This window comes from Camelus bactrianus, chromosome 11, assembly GCF_048773025.1.
Source record: "Camelus bactrianus isolate YW-2024 breed Bactrian camel chromosome 11, ASM4877302v1, whole genome shotgun sequence".
NCBI lineage: Eukaryota > Metazoa > Chordata > Mammalia > Artiodactyla > Camelidae > Camelus > Camelus bactrianus.
Genome location: NC_133549.1, coordinates 61,180,639 through 61,202,545, shown reverse-complemented (window position 1 = coordinate 61,202,545; position 21,907 = coordinate 61,180,639). Strand labels below are relative to the sequence as shown.

At 36.7% G+C, this 21,907-nt stretch overlaps 1 protein-coding gene and 2 long non-coding RNA genes across 11 annotated transcripts in view; 1 reads left to right on the top strand and 2 right to left on the bottom strand.

The window, feature by feature from the left end:
• The window catches only part of JMJD1C (jumonji domain containing 1C), a 257,984-nt gene extending 245,614 nt beyond the window's left edge, over positions 1–12,370 (top strand). For all 9 annotated transcript variants that reach the window (XM_074374078.1, XM_074374077.1, XM_074374076.1 and 6 more), the window contains 5 exons: positions 268–390; positions 3,200–3,339; positions 4,530–4,706; positions 11,054–11,185; positions 11,453–12,370. In XM_074374078.1, the coding sequence (XP_074230179.1) occupies positions 268–390; positions 3,200–3,339; positions 4,530–4,706; positions 11,054–11,185; positions 11,453–11,542 (662 nt within the window). In that variant the 3' untranslated portion in view covers positions 11,543–12,370. The remainder of the gene's footprint in view (positions 1–267; positions 391–3,199; positions 3,340–4,529; positions 4,707–11,053; positions 11,186–11,452) is intronic.
• LOC105071290 (uncharacterized) lies at positions 385–8,975 on the bottom strand. The gene is made up of 3 exons (XR_835513.3): positions 7,372–8,975; positions 2,333–2,450; positions 385–1,664 (listed from the first exon to the last, which is right to left on the bottom strand). It is a non-coding gene; the product is annotated as an uncharacterized LOC105071290 (long non-coding RNA).
• LOC141579141 (uncharacterized) lies at positions 9,575–16,118 on the bottom strand. The gene is made up of 3 exons (XR_012510270.1): positions 16,037–16,118; positions 13,836–13,924; positions 9,575–9,958 (listed from the first exon to the last, which is right to left on the bottom strand). It is a non-coding gene; the product is annotated as an uncharacterized LOC141579141 (long non-coding RNA).
• Between the last annotated feature and the right edge of the window lie 5,789 nt (positions 16,119–21,907).

The window sequence follows — 21,907 nt, the reverse complement described above, 5'->3', positions numbered from 1 at the left end:
TCAGCTTGGAATAAATGGAATATTCTAAATCAAGCAGTGTATATTGGGAATTAATAGCCAATATATATAGCTAAGTACCTGTTAATTCCTTGTAAAAGATTTACATTTTCTATTTGATTTTTATGGGACATTTCATGGATTGTGGTTTTTTGAGGGCAGGTTTTAGAAACTAAAACTTTAATAGATTATCCTCCTAAAACTGATTTTGTGGGGAATATTTAGGATATGTAAAGTATTCTCTTAAGTAAAATTTTATTTTATACACAGGTGTAGCTGCTACTAAAGATCATGATATAGGAACAACAAATCTACATGTTGAAGTTTCTGATGTTGTAAATATTCTAGTCTATGTTGGCATAGCAAAAGGAAATGGCATTCTTTCAAAAGCAGGTAAAGAAACTTAAAGAATAAGTGGTCTTCGTAATAACAGTTGACTAACCATATGCAGTAGTATTATCCAGAATGTCAGCCTCTGGGTTAACATCAAAGATTCCCCCTCCCATCAAAATGGGGACATTCTAATATTTATTACTTGAAACATGATTAATTTACATGGTCTTTTTCTTAACATGAAATTTTAATTTAAAAATGAGTATTTTTTTATTTGTTCCTTTCCTGTTATTAAATATTGTGTTTATGAAAATGAACTGGTAAGCTCACTTAAAAACATTTGGTGAAGAATAGAAACTAGGTCCTGGAGATCTGAAGATGATTAAGACATGTTTGTTCTCAAGCATTCTTTTTTCCGCTGTAGTACCGGAGAGAGGGGGCCTTTTTGCCTAAGTAGAAATAGCCTTTCTATCCACTGCATAGGTTTTAGATTCTGTCTTCTCCAGTTTATTTCTAAAACCTTGTTCCATCTACTATTCCTTCTTTCTCCAAAAGCCTTCTTCAAACTTGGTCTTCCTTGCGACAATCCTATTGCTTCTACCTGCATAACACATTCTTTGCTGTGTCTGTCACCTCTGTTTCATATTTCAACTCAGTTGAAACCTGTCAGTGCAGGTTGGCCTCTATACCTGCCCCCACTGAAATTAATGTTGCTATTGCTATGGCTGTCGGTGACAGTTCAGTACAATGGTTTCTTTCTAGTACTTTTATTATTTGTACCCTCTATAACAACAGTTAATCACTACTTCTTCAAATACTGGCCTTGGCTTCAGTAACACTGCTCCCTTGATTTGTCACATTTGATGGAGTTACAGACTTTTCTAAAGCTAAGATCTTTTTCTCTACCTTTCCCAGTTTATATGCCCTTCTTATGAAACTTACGCATGATTTTCAGCCAGCACTTAGCTCACCAATTCTGTATCTGGAGCTCAGAATGTATCTGCAGCTTAGTGGCTAGGTGCTTAGGACCTGGGGGTTCATTTTAAGTAATTTTTGTATATATTCTACAGTTTCTATAATACATACTCTAAGTTCCCCTCAAAACTATAGAAATTCATAATTTCTCAGCTTTCTTAACTGACTCTCCATTGATTATAATTGATTGAAAAAACTCTTGCCCCCTCATTCCCAAGGATTTGAGACTCAGACACACTTGAGCTGTAGTCTTAACTGTAACACAGAAACGTGTGATCTTCGGTTCCGATTACGTATCCTGTCAAAGCCTGTGGTGTCACAGAGTTATAGTCGGCCCTCCTTATCTGTGGCTTCTGCATCTGCAGAGTCAACCAACCAAGGTTAGAAAATATTCAGGAAAAAGAAAATTCCAGTAAGTTTCAAAAAGAAAAATTTGAATTTGCCATGTGCTGGTTTTCAAAAAGCAAAACAAATTTGCTGTGGCCAGCAACTGTTTACATAGCATTCACGTTGTATTTACAATTATTTACATAGCATTTAAACTGTATTAGGTATTATAAGTGATCTAAAAGTGTATGGGGTTGGTGGGGCCAGGGGAGGTAGGTGTAGATTATATGCAAACACTACACCGTTTTATGTAAGGGACTTGAACATCTGTGGAGTTTGGTATTTGTTGGGGGTGGAGGGTCCTGGGACCAGTCCTGTGCAGATACTGAAGTATCTCTTTTGTATCTCGGTGTACTTTGTTCAGATCATCTCCTGTAGCACTTAATCTACAATATAGAGGTTACACCTGCTTTTCTCCCCTACTTTTCTTTCATGTCTGTAAGTGCTAGAACCTTCTTACTTACCTTTGTTCCTGCACCTCCCACCCCTCATTCGTAGCATATTTGGTCTTTAGAGAAAAAGTCATTAGCATCTTAACTCTGGATTTCCTTCAAAGTTTTTGCCAATTTTTATAAGTGGTCACAAAAAAAGGCATGTTACAGAGTTATAATAATGCTTTAAATGCATCAAAAATACTCACCTACTTAAAGCACATTCCTTTTCCTCCACCTTCAGTGGCTCTCCTTCCTACTTGTCTCCCTGGTACATTCCTGTATTCATCCCCCAAAATGTAGCTCAGATTGTCATCTCCCCCTAGACTAAAGAAACAGCTTCATTAAAGATAAAGATTTCTGAACATTTTATTGTAGTGAAATCAGGAATTTGAAAAAGATGATCTTCCTATACTTCAGAGATAACCACAGTTAACGTTTTTTTCCTGCACATACATGTTTTACTTTGGTCAACATTTTAGAAGAATGGTCTGATGCTTCCTCAAACCACAGCACCTAAAAGCATTTGCATTTGATTACAGATTAACCAATAATAATAAATGAGATTTCCCAGGAATTAGTTGGAAGACATTTTGCTCTGCCATTCATTAGTCATGGTAATGAACAAATTCCTTCTCCTCACTGAACTTTTTGTTCAGTTCTAAAATAGAGGTTATTATCCTTGCCTACTGTAATAGTGGTAGTGGAAGTTCTTTCTAAATTATGAAATGCTTTATGAGTACAAATCACTGTTATGTCCACCCCCTTGGGATAGGAAGAAAGTTGGTTAAATTTAAGTAAAAGCCCTTGTTTTGTTTGTTTGTTTGAATCTCCCATTCCCTGGTTTACAAAAAACAGATGATCTGGGAAAGTCACTGTTGATTCTGTCCCTAGTTACCCCAGGGTAAATGTTCTCTGCTCTTGTAGTTCTAACAGTTTTGATGTGTAACTGGGTTTATCTCCTCTTTAAGAGTCCCAGTCCAGTCAGGCACTATGCTGCTCTGATAGGTCAGTTTTAGGAGACTGGGCTTTCTGGTGGTCTTTACTGACCAGTTTGAAAATACTCTCTGTGTTAGGAATACTCAAGAAGTTTGAGGAAGAAGATTTGGATGACATTTTAAGAAAACGACTGAAGGACTCAAGTGAGATACCTGGTGCTCTGTGGCATATTTATGCTGGGAAAGACATGGACAAGATAAGGGAATTTCTTCACAAAGTAAGATTTCGGTTACAGTTTTATCTTTTCACTTTAAGCTAAGACTTAATTTTTAATGTAACTTCATTGGCATTTTGCAGTATAAGATGATGAAATAACTTGTACTTAGGAGGATAGAATTTTTTGTTGTTGAAAGTCAAAAGCTCCTTTCTCTTGTTCTTTTTAAAGCTTATGTTGAGGATTTTGAATGACAATTTCTTCTCAGTTGCTAGCGTTCCCCCATTCCCTTAAAGAGCTAATCTGTTCATGAGTCAGATGTTACCCTTGGTGAAAAGTAGTGATTGGAATTACAGAATATAAAAACTAAAGGTAGGATTCTTTTTTTTTTTTTTTTTCCTGTTTTGTTTATATTTTGGCTGTCAACCTAGGCAATAATTCTACTGTCCAATCTGATTACTCTGTGACACTTATTTTGAGTGTAATCATACCTTTACTTGTTAAAAAAAAAAGTGACACATTAATCTGAAATTGATTGAAACCCTTGACTCAGATATTTTCTGTATTTTGTAATTATAGGGATTTCTTTTAAGGGACCATAATTGCTGCTTTTCTTATACTACTTCATCTTCTTTCCGGATGGACTTACGGTTTGTCTTTGGTCAGTGTGAAGTGAAGGAGCTGTGGCCCTGTACCTACTGTCTTATCCCAGAACACCTATCAGTCTTTTAATTTAAAATATTATAAATTATGGTTTTTAAAGCAGAAGATTATTTCACTGGTTAGTCAAAGGGGCCCCTGAAATTGATTTGTCAAGGGTTAAAAGGTAAGCAATAGTTAGGGTATTTTATCTTTGTACCTACCTTTTAATAAGAGCAGGATCAAGAAATGTTTATGAAGTCCATACATATAAATGGTTTGGCTTTTGGGGAAAAGCTACTAAATTAAGCTTTTCCTCATCTTTGTGCTATGCAATAGTTATAAGGAACCAGATGGATGAAAGCTTCATAGTGGAAGGAGGAGGTGAGAGGAGAGTATAATTTACCTTATTTACAGCATATCAGGGTATTTTTTTTAATATCCTTTGGCTTTTACAATTGTTGTAGAATATTTTTTTTTAACTTCAGCACAATCAGCATTCCAGAAAATTGAGAAAGACTTATTGTAAAGAAAGTTGAAATTTAACTGAACAGAATTTACCATTTCCTTTGCTTAAATTGGGGTATATATTTTAATTTTAATCCATATTTCAGATTTCAAAAGAACAAGGCCTTGAAGTTCTACCAGAACATGATCCAATACGTGACCAAAGTTGGTATGTAAACAGAAAGCTTCGCCAAAGATTGCTTGAGGAATATGGAGTCAGAACCTGCACTCTTATTCAGTTCCTTGGTGATGCCATTGTCTTACCAGCAGGAGCACTTCATCAGGTATTTAAAAAGTTATTTCTAACACACCTTTTACTGAAAGAACCAGTTTTGAAAAAGAAATTATTCTGAGTATAGATAAATGAAGACATAAGGGAATGACCTGCACAAGTATGCTTTCATTAAGAAATCACTAAAACAGCTTTCCAGTACTTGATGAGATCTGACATAATTAAATGCTTTGAGAGCTTACATTCTGTTAACATGAGGCAGATTTCCATTTTTGTATTGTCTCTGATTTAGTGGATTGAAATCTAATTTTAAAGACTTTTTGAGGGGTACACCAGAAACTAACACAACACTGTAAATCACTGATACTTCAATTTTAAAAAAGACTTTGAGGGGAAAAAAGATACTATATATACTGAGTTCTCAATAGTTAAGACTTTACAGTGGAAGGGGTGAGTATCAAGACTAAGAGATGATACATTTTCTAAGGTACCAAGTGATGACTAGAATGAATTATTGGCTAGACTAATTCAGGCTTTCATTGTATTTCCTGCCTCTCTTTAGTTTGCTCAGCATAGCAATCGCATGTCTAAAATAAGACAGTGTGTAAATTTTTATAGCTCTTGATCCACAATTTAAATACCCAATCTCTGTTTTTTGTGGCTGGACTGTGTAGCAGCTAGAAGAATGGCATAGGCTAGGTGGTCCGTATGGAGGACAGCTTTGGATTAAAGGCATACAATGGATTTCTATAAGTAGACTGAAGCTACCACAGCCCAGCTTAGCCCTCATAGTAATAACAAAGTGTAAAAGAAACTCAACAAGCCAAAAAGCTACTTTGCCTTAGATTCCCCACCTTTGCCACTACCTGGTTATAGAGATATATCTGATGTGTGTACTTTTACCAAAGAAAGTTTCCTACATTTTATATAACTATATGCAATTACTGCCTGTATAACATTTGTGACACTTTTATAATAGCCACAAATACTCCTTAAGTGATAATAGGTGCTTAGTTTTTAAGATGTTAAGTTCAGGGTTAGATTTATCATTCTTAGATCTCAAATGACATCTCAAATAAACATCATTATAATAAATATACCTTTTCTCTACAGTAACTTTCTGGAGAAAAAAATATATTAAATGTATTAATGAATGTATTATTAATGTTACTTTATTTTCCCATGGACTTATATGACCATTTCAGAGGTGTATCATTTATGATTCATAGTTAAGATTCACTTCACATACCTTTTTTGGCCTTCTCACCTCTTATCAGAAAGTAGGTAATCTGTATCCAAATGTAAAATGCTCTCAAAGGAGCAGCATGTTTGAGAATAGTAAATCTTTTTGTAAATAGGAAAATCCTTACACAGTTTATCCAATATCCATTTTCTTAAACGACAGTGCGTTTGTGAGGTGTAATTTGCATACAGTAAATGTATTCTTTTTAGTGTACATACAGTTCTGTAAGTTTTGACAAATTACAGAACATTTCCATCATTCCAAAAAATTCCCTCCTACCCCCACTTTTTTTGTCAACTTCTCCTCCTGACATTCATATAATTGCTCATCTTTTATAAGAATGCATATGATTGGATTCATGCAGTATGGAGCCTTTGAGTCTGGCTTTTCTTATTCAGTATAATGCATTTGAGTTTCATCCACGTTGTTGTGTATATCAGTAGTTGATTCTTTTTATTTCTGTGTGGTTTTTCACTGTGTACGTGTATCCCTTTTTTAAAACCCATTCAGCAGTTAAAGCCACTACAGACATTCAGCTACAGGTTTTTCTCTCAACAGAGGTTTTCATTTCAGTTGGGTAGATAAATACCAACAAGTGGGATCACCTGGTCACGTGATAAATGTATGATTATAAGACACTGCCAGGCTTGTGGCTGTACCATTTCCCATTTCTCAAACTAGTGTATGTGAATGTGAGTTCCATTTCCTCGCCTGTCAGTTTTGTTTTTAAGTATTTGAATAAGTAAGCATTGTTATCTCATCGTACCTTTAATTTACATTTTCTTAATAACTAAATATGTTAAACATCTTTTCATGTGCTTATCTGCCGTCTGTTAATTTATTTTGGTAAATGTGTGTTCAAATATTTGTCCTTTTATTCAAAACTGATAGATTGGAATATATTAAAATAAATAAGTTCCATTCATTAAGTCACTATTAAGAGAATGAAAACGTAATCCAAAGAGTGGGAGAAGTATTTGTGATCAAAAATGGACAAATACGTATTTAATGAAATAGGGTTCTTTTCTTACTGAGTTTTGAGTGTCTTTATCTGATACGTGCTTTTGCACATATATTCTCCCAGTTTGTGGATTGTCCTTTCATTTTCTTAATGGTATCTTCCAAAGAACAGAAGTTTTTCATTTTGATGGAGTTCAGTTGATCAGTTTTTATATGTATTATACTTTTATTGTTGTATCTGCAAAATTTTTGCCTGGCCCCAAGATCAAACTTTTTCTCTTCTAGAAGCTTTATAGTTGTTAGTCTTACATTTAGGTCTGTCATTCATTTTTGTTAGTTTTTGTATATGGTGCAAAGTGTGGATGGAGGGTCAGTTTTTTTACATATTGACATTTCAGTACTGTTTGTTGAAAAAACTTTTTAAATATTTTTCTGAAAATGTAATACATTCATGATTTTTGAAAGTTCAAACAGTACACAAGGTTTCACAGTGAAAATTCAGTCTTTTGCTTACCTTTGCCTTCAGTTTCTCTCCTCCAGAGGCAGTCACTGTTGACACTGACAGAATCCATGCATGTAAATGTGTCTCTACTGCTTTAGAGAGAGAGAAGAGAATATCCTTGTTTTCCCAAAATAGTGGGCAAAGTGATCCTGTTAAAAAGCTTAGTTCACAAATCACTGCCCAAAGCCTCAGAAGGTGCTAAACAATATGTACCTGTATCCTGTACACACAAACTCTCTCTCTCTCAAGATGCTCTACTTAAATAGACTGAGGCAGCATGGTATGACCTAGACTGGCAAATGCTTTTCTGAGCTCTGCCACTAAATTGCTGAAGGGGGTCCAAGACAAAACTTCTCTGCTACATATTTTGGCAAAGAATTGCCAGCTATAAGAACAAGAATTTCTACCTTCCTTCCAGTATGTGGTATGATAATGACAGCACAGTTATTTGTACTCTATTGAAAAGGTGTTGTCCATGACTCATAAGTGGTGGTGATATGGTTTTGAGAGAGAATTAAAAGGAAGTAAGAACTCTATTCACAATGTTAACTTGGATTTAAGATGCGTTACTATTTACAACTTACTTAGTCCATAGAGGTCCTGAAAAGTTTTCATTTATGGCTTCAACACTTTGAATAGACTACAGATAGCCCTTAAAATAATCCCAAATTCTAAGTCAGTGCTTCTCACACTTTAGCATATACCAGAATTTCCTGGAGGGCTTGCTACAACACAGATTGCTAGACCCCATGCCCAGAAACTATTGAGTTTCTGACTCAGTGTGTCTGAGGAGGGACCTGAAATTTTACATGTCTGACAAGTTCCCAGGTGATGCTGATGTTACTGTCCAGGAACCATGCTTTAAGAACTACACAAATAGGAAACCCTTGCAAACCCAAGCATCTATCAATGAAGTTTCAAGAAAATGACACTGCATGACATGATGGGCCAGCAGCGGTAGGAAAGAATCGATACACCTGATTTGTCAGCAGTGGGCACTTTTAAGAAGCTGAGCTGGGGAGGGAAGGCATTCTACCCACAGCCCTTTTTATATATTCTAAAAACTAGTTTAGAATTGCAGACTTATGACTGAGTCTGTGAAATCCCCGTATGGATCCTGACCTCCAGGATTTACTTTGTCTCAGCTCTAGTATTCTGGAGTTTAGAGTAGCTTTTAGTTTTCAACAGCAACACTTTCTTTACTGATAATTTTGTCCTTAACTACTTAGCTTAACTGTGTTAGGTCACTCATAGTGAGTTTATTTTATATTATATTTCTACGTTGTAAATTCTCCTACATTCATGTGACTAGAAAGACAGGCAAAATCTTTGCACTCACAAGTTCTCACAAGTCACTGTGTATATGGCAGTCACGGTGTCAAGATAATTACCTTCCTACTATGAACACAGAATAATTACATTTTCTTAACATTAGCTGTATTTATTATCACAACTGATCTTTTAAAGCAAGTATGAATAATACAGTCTGCCAAAGAAGTGAGATGTGAATGACTCAAAGACGGCCCAGAAAGGGGTAAGTGGAATGGGAAGTGCAAATATGTTCCTCTTTAAAACTGAACCTTGCCTCTTCACACTAACCGTTAAGTCTTTAAGCAAAATACATCAGGCTGAGGTCATTAGGAAACATAATAGTACCTTGTAACCACTAATAAAAGTCACTTCTAAAACTGACAACCATGAACTGGCAAAGACTGACAATCAACTTTTTCAGAGCTCTGGAGTCTAATTCAAAACTCACATCGACCAGGGCACTGCTTAATGAAGGAAAGGGCATCTAATATTTTGTATTTAAGGACGTCTCTGGCAAGTCACCAGCTGACCACTGAGACAGTGGAACAAGAGACTTCAGTGATCACACCCAACAAGGAGTATAGTCTTTGCAAAGTCACAAAACAGATGGCTTGCTTCAGCCTACATCAGTCAACAGCAGCAAACCCTGCTGGCAGGGGGAACATCTAATTTCCAGTTATCACATTATAAGGTTCAGACGTCCAGTTTTCAAAAAAAAGTCACAAGGCATGCACAGAAACAGGAAAGTATGGACCATTCATAGGGAAAAAATAAGACTATCCGTGAGTAAGCTCAGACATCAGACATAAACTTTAAGCCAGTTATCTTAAATATGCTCAAAGAGCTAAATGAAACTATGGACAAAGAATTAAAGAAAACCAGGCAAACGATGTATGAACAAAATTAGAGTATCAGTTGAGAAGTTTTTTAAAAAAAATAAAGGTACACATGCTAAAAGGTAACATGCTAGCACTTTAGAAGGACTTGATGCCCATACATGTTCAGATAAGTTTAAGACAAGACAGGGCATTTGGAGACTATGCTGGTATGACTGAGTTATTGTAGGCCTGTAAAGTATCTATTAGACAAAATACAGGAGCTGGGTTCCTGTTGACTTGCCATTCATTAGCTGATTTATCTTAGAACAGGGTCTGAACATCTTACCTGTAGTTTTCCGCTCTGTGAAATAGCCTCTGTTCTACAGACACATAATGAAGATCCAGTGAGACTGTACAGCAGTACCAAGAATGTGAGGCAGCCACTATGTTCATCCTCCAGAGGAGCCAACCTAATGATTAAAGGAAGAAAATGTTTAATATATATGTATGCTACCGAGTTATCAGTAGAGGCATAGTGCTTGAGTTAAAGAATAAAGAGCTCACAGACTTTGCATCTGTTCAGGTGGTCATTATGCCCAGAGGAGGAATTCCAGCCCCTTTAGAATTTCATCATTCTGCTGTTAGATTTTTTTCTCCTCAGTCTCTATTCCCCACTTACTGTCTCCCTATTCTCATTCCTCCCAATTTCACACTTCAAAAAAAATTAGAATTATTTCTCCTTTCCCAGGATTTTTAATATCACTAGAAGACAACATAGAAAAATCACAAAATCCAGATCGGATCAGCTTGGTCCTTTTTCTGTCATCCTGAGCATTGACACAAAGCAGTTCTAAGAAATAGTAAAGTGCAGAGTAGGTCTGTATATCCTAAACAAGTAACGGATATTTACTGGCTTCTTGTGAAAACCATTTAGTTAAGAGACAACTGTCCAAAAGAAAAACACAGTTGTAACAGGAAATTGAAGGGTAGCATTAATTGGTTAATTTATTTGAAAGAAAGGGCACAAAATCCTAGAAGAATTCTAAAACTATTATGGTCAATAGATCTGTCTGGAACTACGTTTTCATCCCAGTTCCTCACAAATAATCAAACTCAGTTTCATTTCCTTAAATCTACTCTCGGGTATAAAAATTAACAGTGAAATGACCAAATGCTGAAAGTCAGAGGAGCAACAGCAGACATCCACATTGATTGCACTGACTTGTTAAAACAAATACCTTCCAGGTTTTTTTTTGTTTGTTTTTAAAAGTAACACCTAAAAATCCACTTTGACAAAATACCCAATTAGGATCTAATCATCAGCCTATCTGAATGATTCCTAGAAAAGTTCATTATTTAAAAACATTCCATTTACATGAAATCACTTTACATTTACACATACAACTTTCTCATAGTGTGGTGTTTGCTTTGAAATGTGTTTGATGTTTAGGAGAAGTAAGTTCTCTGGTGAATTGTCTCTTGTGTTTACCGTTAACAGACAACTTTGCTTCTCTTTATTCCCACCTCCTAAAATTTATACTTTACTGATTTTGTTTTGGGGATAGGTACAGAATTTTCACAGCTGTATTCAGGTGACTGAAGACTTTGTGTCTCCAGAACATCTTGTACAGTCATTTCATTTAACACAGGAACTGCGACTTTTGAAGGAAGAAATCAATTATGATGATAAACTACAGGTAAGAGATAAGTTTTCTAATTAGCTTCTGTTCTGCAGGCTTTTTATATTCTAAATTATGATATATGCATAACATTAGGCCATCATTGCCTAGTTTTTGTCACATTAGGATAACAACCAAAGATTAACACCAGTATGCATTTTAACTGTATGACTTTTAGTAGCCTTCGTTTTAACTTTTGGTTTAACAACTTTTCCTCTTTAAAAAGTTTTCATTTGTTAACTTATCTCCTGCTGAAGTGATTAGAAATATCAACATCTCTTTCAGGTTAAAAATATCTTATATCATGCAGTGAAGGAAATGGTAAGAGCTTTGAAGATACATGAAGATGAAGTAGAGGATATGGAAGAAAATTAAGTGTGATCCAGTTTGATGTTTATAGCCATTGAACTGGAATTAGTTACTCTTGAGTAGTGATACGTATGCACACTGACTTAAGCTTCATAAAACCATCAGTGCCAAGAAATTCTCTTTGTAGTAATTACTTGTTACTGACACCATGGCAGTATAGCATAAGTCACAGCTCCTGTGACTCAATGTTAGTTATTAAAAACAAGCTAAATTTTAAAAGCAGCAGTTCATAGCTGTTTTTGTATTATAGTGTATATGATGTTTGTGAAAATGCCAGATTTAAAATGATGTATTTATTTTTGGAAAAAAAATACAAAATTCTATGCTATATTGTTGATCAAGTGTAAATGTGACCTTGTACAGTTTACTAAAATAACTGATATTTTTCACTACATTGAGACAGTTACTGTGAGAATAGGACACAAACACCAGCTATTGCCTGCATTTGGGAAACTGCTGAATCGCACAGCATACATGTCGTAATCAGAAAATTACTGCCAAATAATTGTAAAACTTGTAAAATATAAAGTATATAAAGTAGATACTAAATGCAGACACTTCAATATTTTGTTGAAGCTATTGACTGTACAATTAAACATTTTCAAAAGGTGTAATTTATTTAAAATTGTCTCATTTTGGTAAAATTTATGTGAACTTTTAAAGCTAAATATTAAACTTAATATGTTATGTAAATATATACATATATACATTTAATGATGTATTTTTTTAAAACATTGGCTTGCTTCTATTTGTTAAAGTGCAAGTGTTACATATGGCTTTGTAAAGTTGAGAGGGGTTTTACATTTTCCATTAAAAGGACTTTATCAAAAATTGGCTAGTCTAAGAGTTCTCCCTCTTTTGGCCTGCACTTACTGCTGGAGGCTTCATCATCGAGGTGACTACCAGCATGCTGTTGTGATAACCATGTTCTCTCCTGGGACATCTCCTCGTCTTTTACTCTTGTAAGCGTTTTTTCACTTTCTTCACACTTTACTACAGGCACCACAAGTAGTGCGTGCCTCAGCTTATTTGTCCTGTGGCCCAACTAAAGAATACAGGTAACCATGATTATGTGTGTGAGCAAACAACTTCAAACAAGTGTTTCTCACGGCAGAGGTAGCTGCTTATCTACTGTTGGGGTGGGCGGGAGGGGGACAGGGGAGACCAGTGGCAGGGAAAAAGCCTGCAGTCAGTCAGTCAGCCTGGGTTGAATATGAGTTCTGTTACTGTCTGACCTTGGTAAGCTGCTTTAATTTGGAGTCTTGGCTTTAATAGCTGAGTATTATTATTAGTTGGTTGCTTGAGGCTCTCATAATCCTTACCATTATATAGTCCTCCACTGACACCTGCAGGATCCTGAAGGGATGGCCTTTTCTTATCGGAAAGCTTATAGCTTAAAAAGAAAAAAGCGGTGGCCTAAATTGTGACCTTGTAAGTTGCTTAGTTTTTATCCTGTTGCTTATGTTCACCATCTGTTAGTTCCATGTAGACTACCTTCTATTCCAGGCAAGGTTCAGCCAGGAATGTGACCAGTTACATGTCACATCAATGCCCCACCTGGAATAAGGGTTAATGGGATGGATGATTACTTGTCCAATAGTTTTTTTTTTTTTTTAAGTCTGAGTTCAAATGATTATGTGAATCTTTTTTAAGTTTCTCACTTTAAAAAAATTTTATTTGGGGGAGGGGATTAGGTTTTTATTTATTTATTTTGATGGAGGTACTGGGGATTGAACCCAGGACCTTGTGCATGCTAGGCGTACACTCTTCTGCTGAGCTATACCTGTCCTCCCTAAGTTTTTTACTCTTTAATACCACTTTCCAAAATGTGCCTCAGCTCATTAAATAGTATCTTTTGCTTAACACTTTCATATATTCCGTCAGATTTAATTGATGTGAAATTAATTTCAAGCCCATAATACTAATTCTGGAATACACTACCTCCTGCTGGTCCCCTAAAGTCTGCTAGGAGCCCAAAATCTTTGGTGATTTTCTTCCAAAAGGTTTTTGCTTCTCTTACTATTGCTTGAGCCACCTTTAAACCATCCTACAACCCCTACAGAATAGCTGAAGCTAAGGCAGATCAAGGCTGGCAGTGTGACTTCTTTCAAAGCAGTCGTCTGATCTGAGTATTCTATCCATAGTCTGAATTCTATGCTATTGATCTAATTGTTGGTGAGGAGGGTAGGGTTGGGAGTGGAGACAGAACCATAATGCTTTTATCATTAGAGACATTCATTGATCTTTCTAGAAGGCTGAGGAGTTATTACCTGATGGAGCAATTCCTCTGACCATTTACCTGTTTCCTCTGTTCTTTTGGTTGGCTCAGATGGTTCAGCATGTTCTGCTTCTAAATGCCAGCTTATCAAAGCCCAGACCAGATCAGGACTGTCAGCCAAGAAGAGGGAAAAGACTGAATTAAAATCGTACAGCTATTTGGTGTACTGTGCAGTATGAATTGGGGTGTGTAGCACGTGGCCAGGATACAAAGCTATATGCCACCAAGTCTGTCAACAAGATTCAGACTCAAACCTTTCCCAACTATAAAATTTATGACATCCCTGGTTACACAATAATTAGATCAACCCTGATACTTATGCCTTGAAACCACATGGAAGGTTCAGGAACTGAGTAGTGTATAAAGTACTTTGGTTCTCACAGTAATTAATCTGGCTCTTTCACTGAAAGCAAAGTGACTTTTAAACAAACCAAAAAAAATGTTAGTAAGCTCTGGGTCACGGGCTGCATACAAAGTGACTTTCCTTTCAGGACTAGGGAGATTTTCACAGCTGACTTCAGCTGTTCAGCCAGTTGTCTGTAAATGAGCCAACCAGCTGCAGCTAAGACTGGAGGACTGCCTGTCTTTTCTGTGTTTTGTATATGAAAAAGACCTCAGCCCTGGCTGGGGTCAATGGAGGGTATACCAAGGATATGTATTACATGTGTGGGTCAGAGCTGGGCTCCCATTTTGAAAGAGGGTACACTCTGAGGGCACATTAGGAGTTCAGCACTGCTTTCCTGCCCCTAGTCCTTGACTCCAGATTTGACAAGTAAAAGATCTGGATAGCTGGGTCTGAACAAATGGAACTGAAGAAGTGCAAAGTTAGATGAGAACTGACTACTTCCCGAAGGAGAGCCTTAGTCCTCTGCCAGCATAGTGAGGATGGTAACTGACTCACAGGTCCTATCAAGCTCTTACAGAATGCAGGACAGAAAAAGCACAGGATCAACGTAGGCCACACAGGCTTAGTAAGTGGAAGGAGTTCGTGGTGAAGACATGCAGGACTCATTGCCCCTGCCTTCGGAATCATGAGACTTACAGTATGTGGGGATACTGTCAGATAGAATTTTTATAATTTATTCAGTATCTGCTATATGTTTAGCACTGGTAATATGATCAGATATTCCCTTAGGAACCTCAGGATTGTGCCATCAATGCTAAACACTAGGTAACAAGAACAGTGTGCCTTTGAACAATATGGGATTAGGGGCACCGACCCCCCGTACAATTGAAAATCCACATATAACTTTATAGTCGGCCCTTTACATCCAGTTTTTACATCAGGGATTCAACCAACGTGGGTTACGTACGTAGTACTATAGTATTTATAGGAAAAAAAACACATATAAGTGGACCCAGAGAGTTAAAACCCTTGTTCAAGGGTCAGCTAAGATACAAAGCACATGGAAAAGGTGTAATATGCACTGCTGGGTTACGGAAGGCTTCAGAGGTGGCAGTACTTGTACAGTCTTACAAGGGACAGAGCAAATCTTGTGGACATACTTAATTTGCCTTCCAGCCTTTTTCCATAGACATATTAGCTATGTGAGACTTCGAACATACTTTCAAAAGTGACTTACAAAGTCTTCAACTCTTGTGCTAGAGAAGCAGAGGGGTAGGAGCTGCTTCTGAGACTGCCACTGTAAGAGGTGAATGTCAGGAAGACAAGTCAAGACACCTTCTGCTGGGTATGGCATGGGCAAGGCAGTGTCGCCTCATCTCCCCCATACTGTGTAGAGTACAAGTTATTTTCACATCAAACACCTAGAGATGCTGATGGCTTGAGGTGCTTTTCTTAACTGAAATATTTAGCCAATCTAGTAATATTATGTCCTCTAGTTCCTTTGGAAATGAGTATTCTTATGTGGTATATGTAAGCACTCTTCAGCAAATTTTCTAATAACTATACTTTTGCAGAAACAAATTATGTTGAATGAAACTTAATAAAAATATTGTTAGGCTTTTTCCAGATAAAAGAAAAAGCCAGCCTGTAACCTTTTAAGAAAGGAGACTGAGTCCCATTACAATCAGTTCCTAAAAATCACAGCACTGTGCAAAAAGTCCAATAAAACCCACAGGACTTAAAGGGGGTGGGGGGATGGGATTTGAGCATAACATTCAAAAACTTTATCAGAAATACATTTTTAAAAGACAGTACCAGTTTTACGGTAGGTTAAATGTTTAAGAGATAGATTAACACTACAAGTACGGCACTTTACCTTGAAGACAGATGGGAAGTGGGCATCAGAAGGGCTGCAGCTTGTGACTGAGACTCTGAAGTGGTGGAGGGAGGATTATCTGAAATTAGAGGGAAAGTTGTAACACTGGGTTGGGTGGGTGTGGCTCAATAACACCCTGAAGATGCAGGTGGCACACTTTTCTTCAGTCCAAGTTTTTCTTGGAGACAAAACTGCCCCTTAGGCAAACACCAGTTTGTTCAGATTGTTCCCTATACATCAATCATGCTGTGACAAATCTGCATTTTCAAAACAGCTGAACTGACCGTACAACAAAAGATTATTCAAATCAAAACTTAAAGCCACCGAAGCCATAGGATTTCAGAAACAAATTCTAGGACTAATCTTAAAAAGTTGGCACATCTGTTTAACTGGTTGTCATGTGACTTGGTCATCCTCTCACTCTCCCAGAAATGAAAGTAGTAATTAGATTGAGCCTTGTGAGAAATGGCTGTTACGTTCTGAAATTTCAAAATTTTCAAGCCCCAGAAACTCTATTCAGCGTTCATCCCTGGTTAGTGGATGACTCCATAGACTACGTAATTGGTCTGCCATAGCCTATGTTCACATACACTGATTTAGGGAATCCACACTTTGGTCTAAGCATTCCATTCATATCTTTCCCATCATTAGCAGTTTGTTGAATTTTTCACGTCAGATACTTACTCCTCATATGGTCATCTACCGTTACTGGGCCTGGTGTTCAATACATTTTCTCTGGTGCTCAGTGAACTAGGAACCACTACTACCCTGAACTTTGGGGAGAAGAGTTTGTTTAAAGGTAGACAGAGACGATCACTAAGTCATCCTGAACTGTCTGATTTTTAAAACCCTGGGAGTTTTAAAAATTGCTCATCTGTTAGCTCCCCAAATTTTTTTTAGGTATTTTTCCTCTTCACAGAACAGAGATAATGTATTATATACAAATTAGTATGCTGTTTTTTTCAGCTAACATTATGTCACCCTAATATTTAAGTATTTCTAACGGCTTTATAAACCACAAATAGATTTACTACCACATAACCATGGAAAGGCAATGCTAATTTTCAGCTAGGCTGAAAAACTGAGCCAAAGTCCAAATCCCTATCTTGAGTTGCTGTCCCATTCTTTTGCCAGTTTTGCAATAAATGAGTATGTTTCAAACATTCAAATTCCTCAAGTACTATATTCAACCAACCTTAAAGGCCAAAAGTCCTTCTAGAATTTACCACAATACACAAATGTTAGGTATTTGAATAAAATGGGTCCAAGACCCTCCTGCCTCCACAGAACTTCAGTTTTACTCTGAAACTAAAGAATTTCTGTGGCAGCAGTTAACATCTGTTTCAGATACCTGAGCCCCTCCCTAAACAGCCATTTCCCTTTAAGAACAGGCAAATAATCTAATCTAAAGCCAATAAAAAATAAACAAGTTCATACCGTATAGTGCAGGGAACAGTATTCAATATCTTGTAGTAACTTAAAATGGTGAAAAAATATGAAAATGAATATATGTATGCTCATGTATGACTGAAGCATTATGCTGTACACCAGAAATTGACACAACATTGTAAACTGACTATACTTCAATTTTATACACACACATACACACACACACACACACACACACACACAAATAAAGCCAATGAAGATCTAATGGTGGCAACAGAGGCCCTGCGACTTCTTAACCCTCAGTAGCAAGACTTCGTGGGAGAGAAGACTTCCAGGGAACATAGGCCTAAAGGTCATCTGATTCCTTAAATCAAGAATCCCAATGCTAACAACTGTATATGTAAAATAGATTTTAAAATTTCTACTGTATAGCTCAGGAAACTATATTATCTTGTAGCAACCTATAATGAAAAAGAACATGGAAACAAATACATGTATGTATACGTACGACTGAACATTATGCTGTACACCAGAAATTGACAAAACATTCTGACTATACTTCAATTTTAAAAAATAATAATAAATTTAAAAAATTAAGTGAGGGGGGGAAAAAACCCTTTGTCAGACCACAACCTTCCTTTCTTACCTCTTTCTAGGAACTTTTTTTTTTTACCTTTGGGAACCCCTGATGAGGCATTAGTCCCTCAAATCCTACCCTATTCCTCAATTATCTAAACTGCCTTGTATTCGTTGTCTTCCTGGACTCTGGTAACCTTAAAGGTATTCTCACTTGTATCCTTGATTCCTTCATCTCTTTTCCTTCCATCGTACCGAGAAATCACTGCCCCTACTTTTTTCCAGTTTAACGTCTACCAGAGAGAAACTAAGAGTCACAAAATCTGGCCAAGCTTCACCAGGACTCTTTTAGCTACTCAGCAATCAGTCCTAACACTGAGAACATTCCAGGTATTTCCCATTCCTCAAGACCAGGACCTGACCCTGGCCCCCTCACTTTTAGCAAACAAAAGGACAATCCATGAGCATCTGATTCTGACCAAGCCTGCAGTTCCTCCTCCCCATTTCTGACTCCGTGCCTTTGTTCTTTACCTAGGAAGCCATTTCCCCATTACTTACTCTATGAAGGCTACACTGGCTACGTATTTTATAGTTTTAGTAGCAGAAGATGGTGTTCATTAAATATGTGAGGCCTGTATTCACATTACAAATGATTTGAATTTCTTTGCCTATACATGTATGTATTACCACTCTTGAAATGAGAATTATTTACTAAATACTAGAGTGTTTAAATACGAGGTATTTACTAGTGACCAACTAAGGAATTTTTTTGTTTACCTCTGCCGCCCACCACAAACCGCTTTAAACCAACAAGAACAAGAAAGTTTCTCACGGTCCAGTAGATGGCACTGTTGGTCAGCAGTGACTCTTAGGACAGGCTTCCAGCTGGAACAACAGACAAATCTTTGTGAACAGCCATGCCGCTTGCTCAGGCAGAGGGGCTCCAATTAGGATACAGTGGGATTACGACAAAATATGATAAAGGTCACTTGTGATCTTCACATATATTGCCTACTGGTCTAGAAAGATTCAATAAATAATAGCTATTATAGTTCATATCTTGACTCTTCAAATAGGTTATAAACAAACACCATATAGGAGACTGCTTCACACTAGTATTCAAATCTTTATCTTTTAAAACAAAACATTAATCACAACTCCTCACAGATGAAAAGGGATGCCACAGAGAATGGACATTAGGGTTTTTGCAACTGATTGTAAGGACAAACTGAACTTCCGTCAGTTTAACTTCCGAACTTTAACTTCTCTTGGGAAGCAGAGTAGCTGAGGTGCAGGCCTATAATGTGACCCAGAAAAAAACCGCATAAAACTGCTAGTTGGACATCTTTCTTCCCTGCTCCCAATCTGGCATAAAATGTCACCTAACTACTAACCTTCTGGACGTCAACTTTTTTTTTTTTTAAATAAAGAATAGGTCTTAAGAGGCCCTAAAAATTAAGACATCCAAAGTAAAGTACCAAAGCCACCGTGACAAAAACAAGAACAAAGCTGGAGGTATCGTGCTTCCCTGACTTCAGACCATACTACAGAGCTACAGTTATCAAACAGTATGGTACTGGCACAAAAACACACAGATCATTGCAACAAGATAGCCCAGAAATCAACCCATACACATATGGTCAATTAATCTATGACAAAGGCAAGAATATACAATAGAGAAAAGACAGTTTCTTCACCAAGTGGTGCTGGGAAAAGTGGACACCTACATGTAAAAGAATGAAATTAGAACATTTTCTCATACTGTAACAAAAATCAACTCAAAAGGGAGTACAGACCTAAATATAAGACCAGAAATCATAAAACTTCTAGAAGAAAACACAGGCAGAACACTTTTTGAAGTAAGACACAGCAACATTTTTTTGGTGTCACCTCAGGCAAAAGGAACAAAAGCAAAAATAAGCAAGACCTAATTAAACTTAAAAGCATTTGCACAGCAACAATGACCCAACAAAAAGACAACCTAGTAAATGGGAGAAAGTACTTGCAAATGATATGACCAATAGGGGGTTAATATCTGAAATATATAAACGGCTCAATTTTTTTCAAAAAAAAATTTTTAAAGGATGATGGAGGGTATAGCTCAGTGGTAGAGTGTGTGCTTAGCATGCACAAGGTCCTGGGTTCAATCCCCAGTACCTCTATTTAAATAAATAAATGAGTGAATCTACTTACTTACCCCCAAAACAAAGAAAATGGACTGAAGACCTGAGTAGACATTTTTCCAAAGACAGATGACCAATAGGCACATGAAAAGATATTCAACATCACTAATCAAAGAAATGCAAATCAAAACCACAGTGAATTATCACCTCACACCTGTCAGAATTGCTGTCATCAAAAAGACCACAAACAACAAATACTGACGAGGATGTGAAGAAAAGGGAGCCCTAGAACACTGGTGGGAATGTAAATTGGTGCAGCAACTACTACAGTATGATCCAGCAATTCCATTCCTGGGTATATGTATACAAAGAAAACGAAAATACTGATTCCAAAAGATACATGCACCCCAATGTTCACAGCAGCTTTTTTAAATAATAGCCAAGATATGGAAGCAACCTAAGTGCCCATCAACAGGTGTGATATGCGTATGTGTGTATACACAAACACACACATATATACAACACACACACACACAATACAGTATTATTCAGCCAGAAAAAAGAATGAAAATTCTGCCATTTGCAATAACGTGGATGGACCAGAGGGTATTATACTTAGTGAAATACATCAGAGAAAGACAAATACTGTACAGTATCACTTAAAAACAAATCTGAAAATGTGTATATATGTATGTATAACTGAATTGCTCTGCTGTACTGTACACCTGAAACTAACATTGTAAATCAACTACACTTCCATAAAAAATAAATTAGGAGAAAAAAGAAAAAATTCAAAAAATAAATGAATGTAACAAAACAGAAAGAGACTCACAGACAGAACAAAACTACTGGTTACCAGTGGGCAGAGGGAAATGAAGAGGGGCAAAATAGGGCAGGGGTTAAGAGGTACAAACCACTATCAATAAAATAAATAAGCTACAAGGATCTATTCTACAGCACAGGGAATACCGCCAATATTTTATAACTTTTAATGCAGTATAATGTATAAAAATACCAAATCACTATGTTGTACACCTCAAAGTAATACTGCAAATCAACTATACTTCAATTTAAAAACAACAACAAAACAAAGTGCTTGGAAAGTGTTAAAAGCAAAAAGATAATATATTTAAACATTTTAATTGACTTACTTACAAACTTCTCTTTTTTTTAATAACCTTGTAATAAAACACTAGAGATAGACAATGGCTCTGAAGAACTGTTCTGAAAATATCTTCTTACTCCCTTCTCTTAAGCATGGTTTCTGAAGTACGGATTTACCTGCAGTTACTATGGCAATATAGCTAAGACTGTTACTACCTACTTTCTGAAATAAATGTTTGTTTTATTGAGATTCTGTGAAAAGCTGAAAATAAGGACTTAGGGCTAGGCTTTCTAATGCCCAGATAGTTATCTGGGCTCAAAGAAGCCACCATTGAGTAAGGAAGGACAAGAGCTTTCCTTTACTAAACTTCCAGAACACACATCATGCATTTTCATTCAGTGGAAGCAAGCTCTTCCAGGGCCTAAGCGTTCTTGTGTTAAGGACCTACTCCACAGAGAAACACAGGTACCAAGTCACCTGGTCAAAGGGCACATACATTCCATCAACAGACTCAAATACAAAACTTAAAACCAGATCAAACAAGAGTACTAAAAAGTGTGAATAAAAGCTTCAAAAGCAATGGAAAAGTAAAATGAGTCCACTGAATATGTATGTTAGTAAGACCCCTGTAAAACACATGTCACAAACTCCCCATGGGAGGGAAGAGTCAGGGAGGAG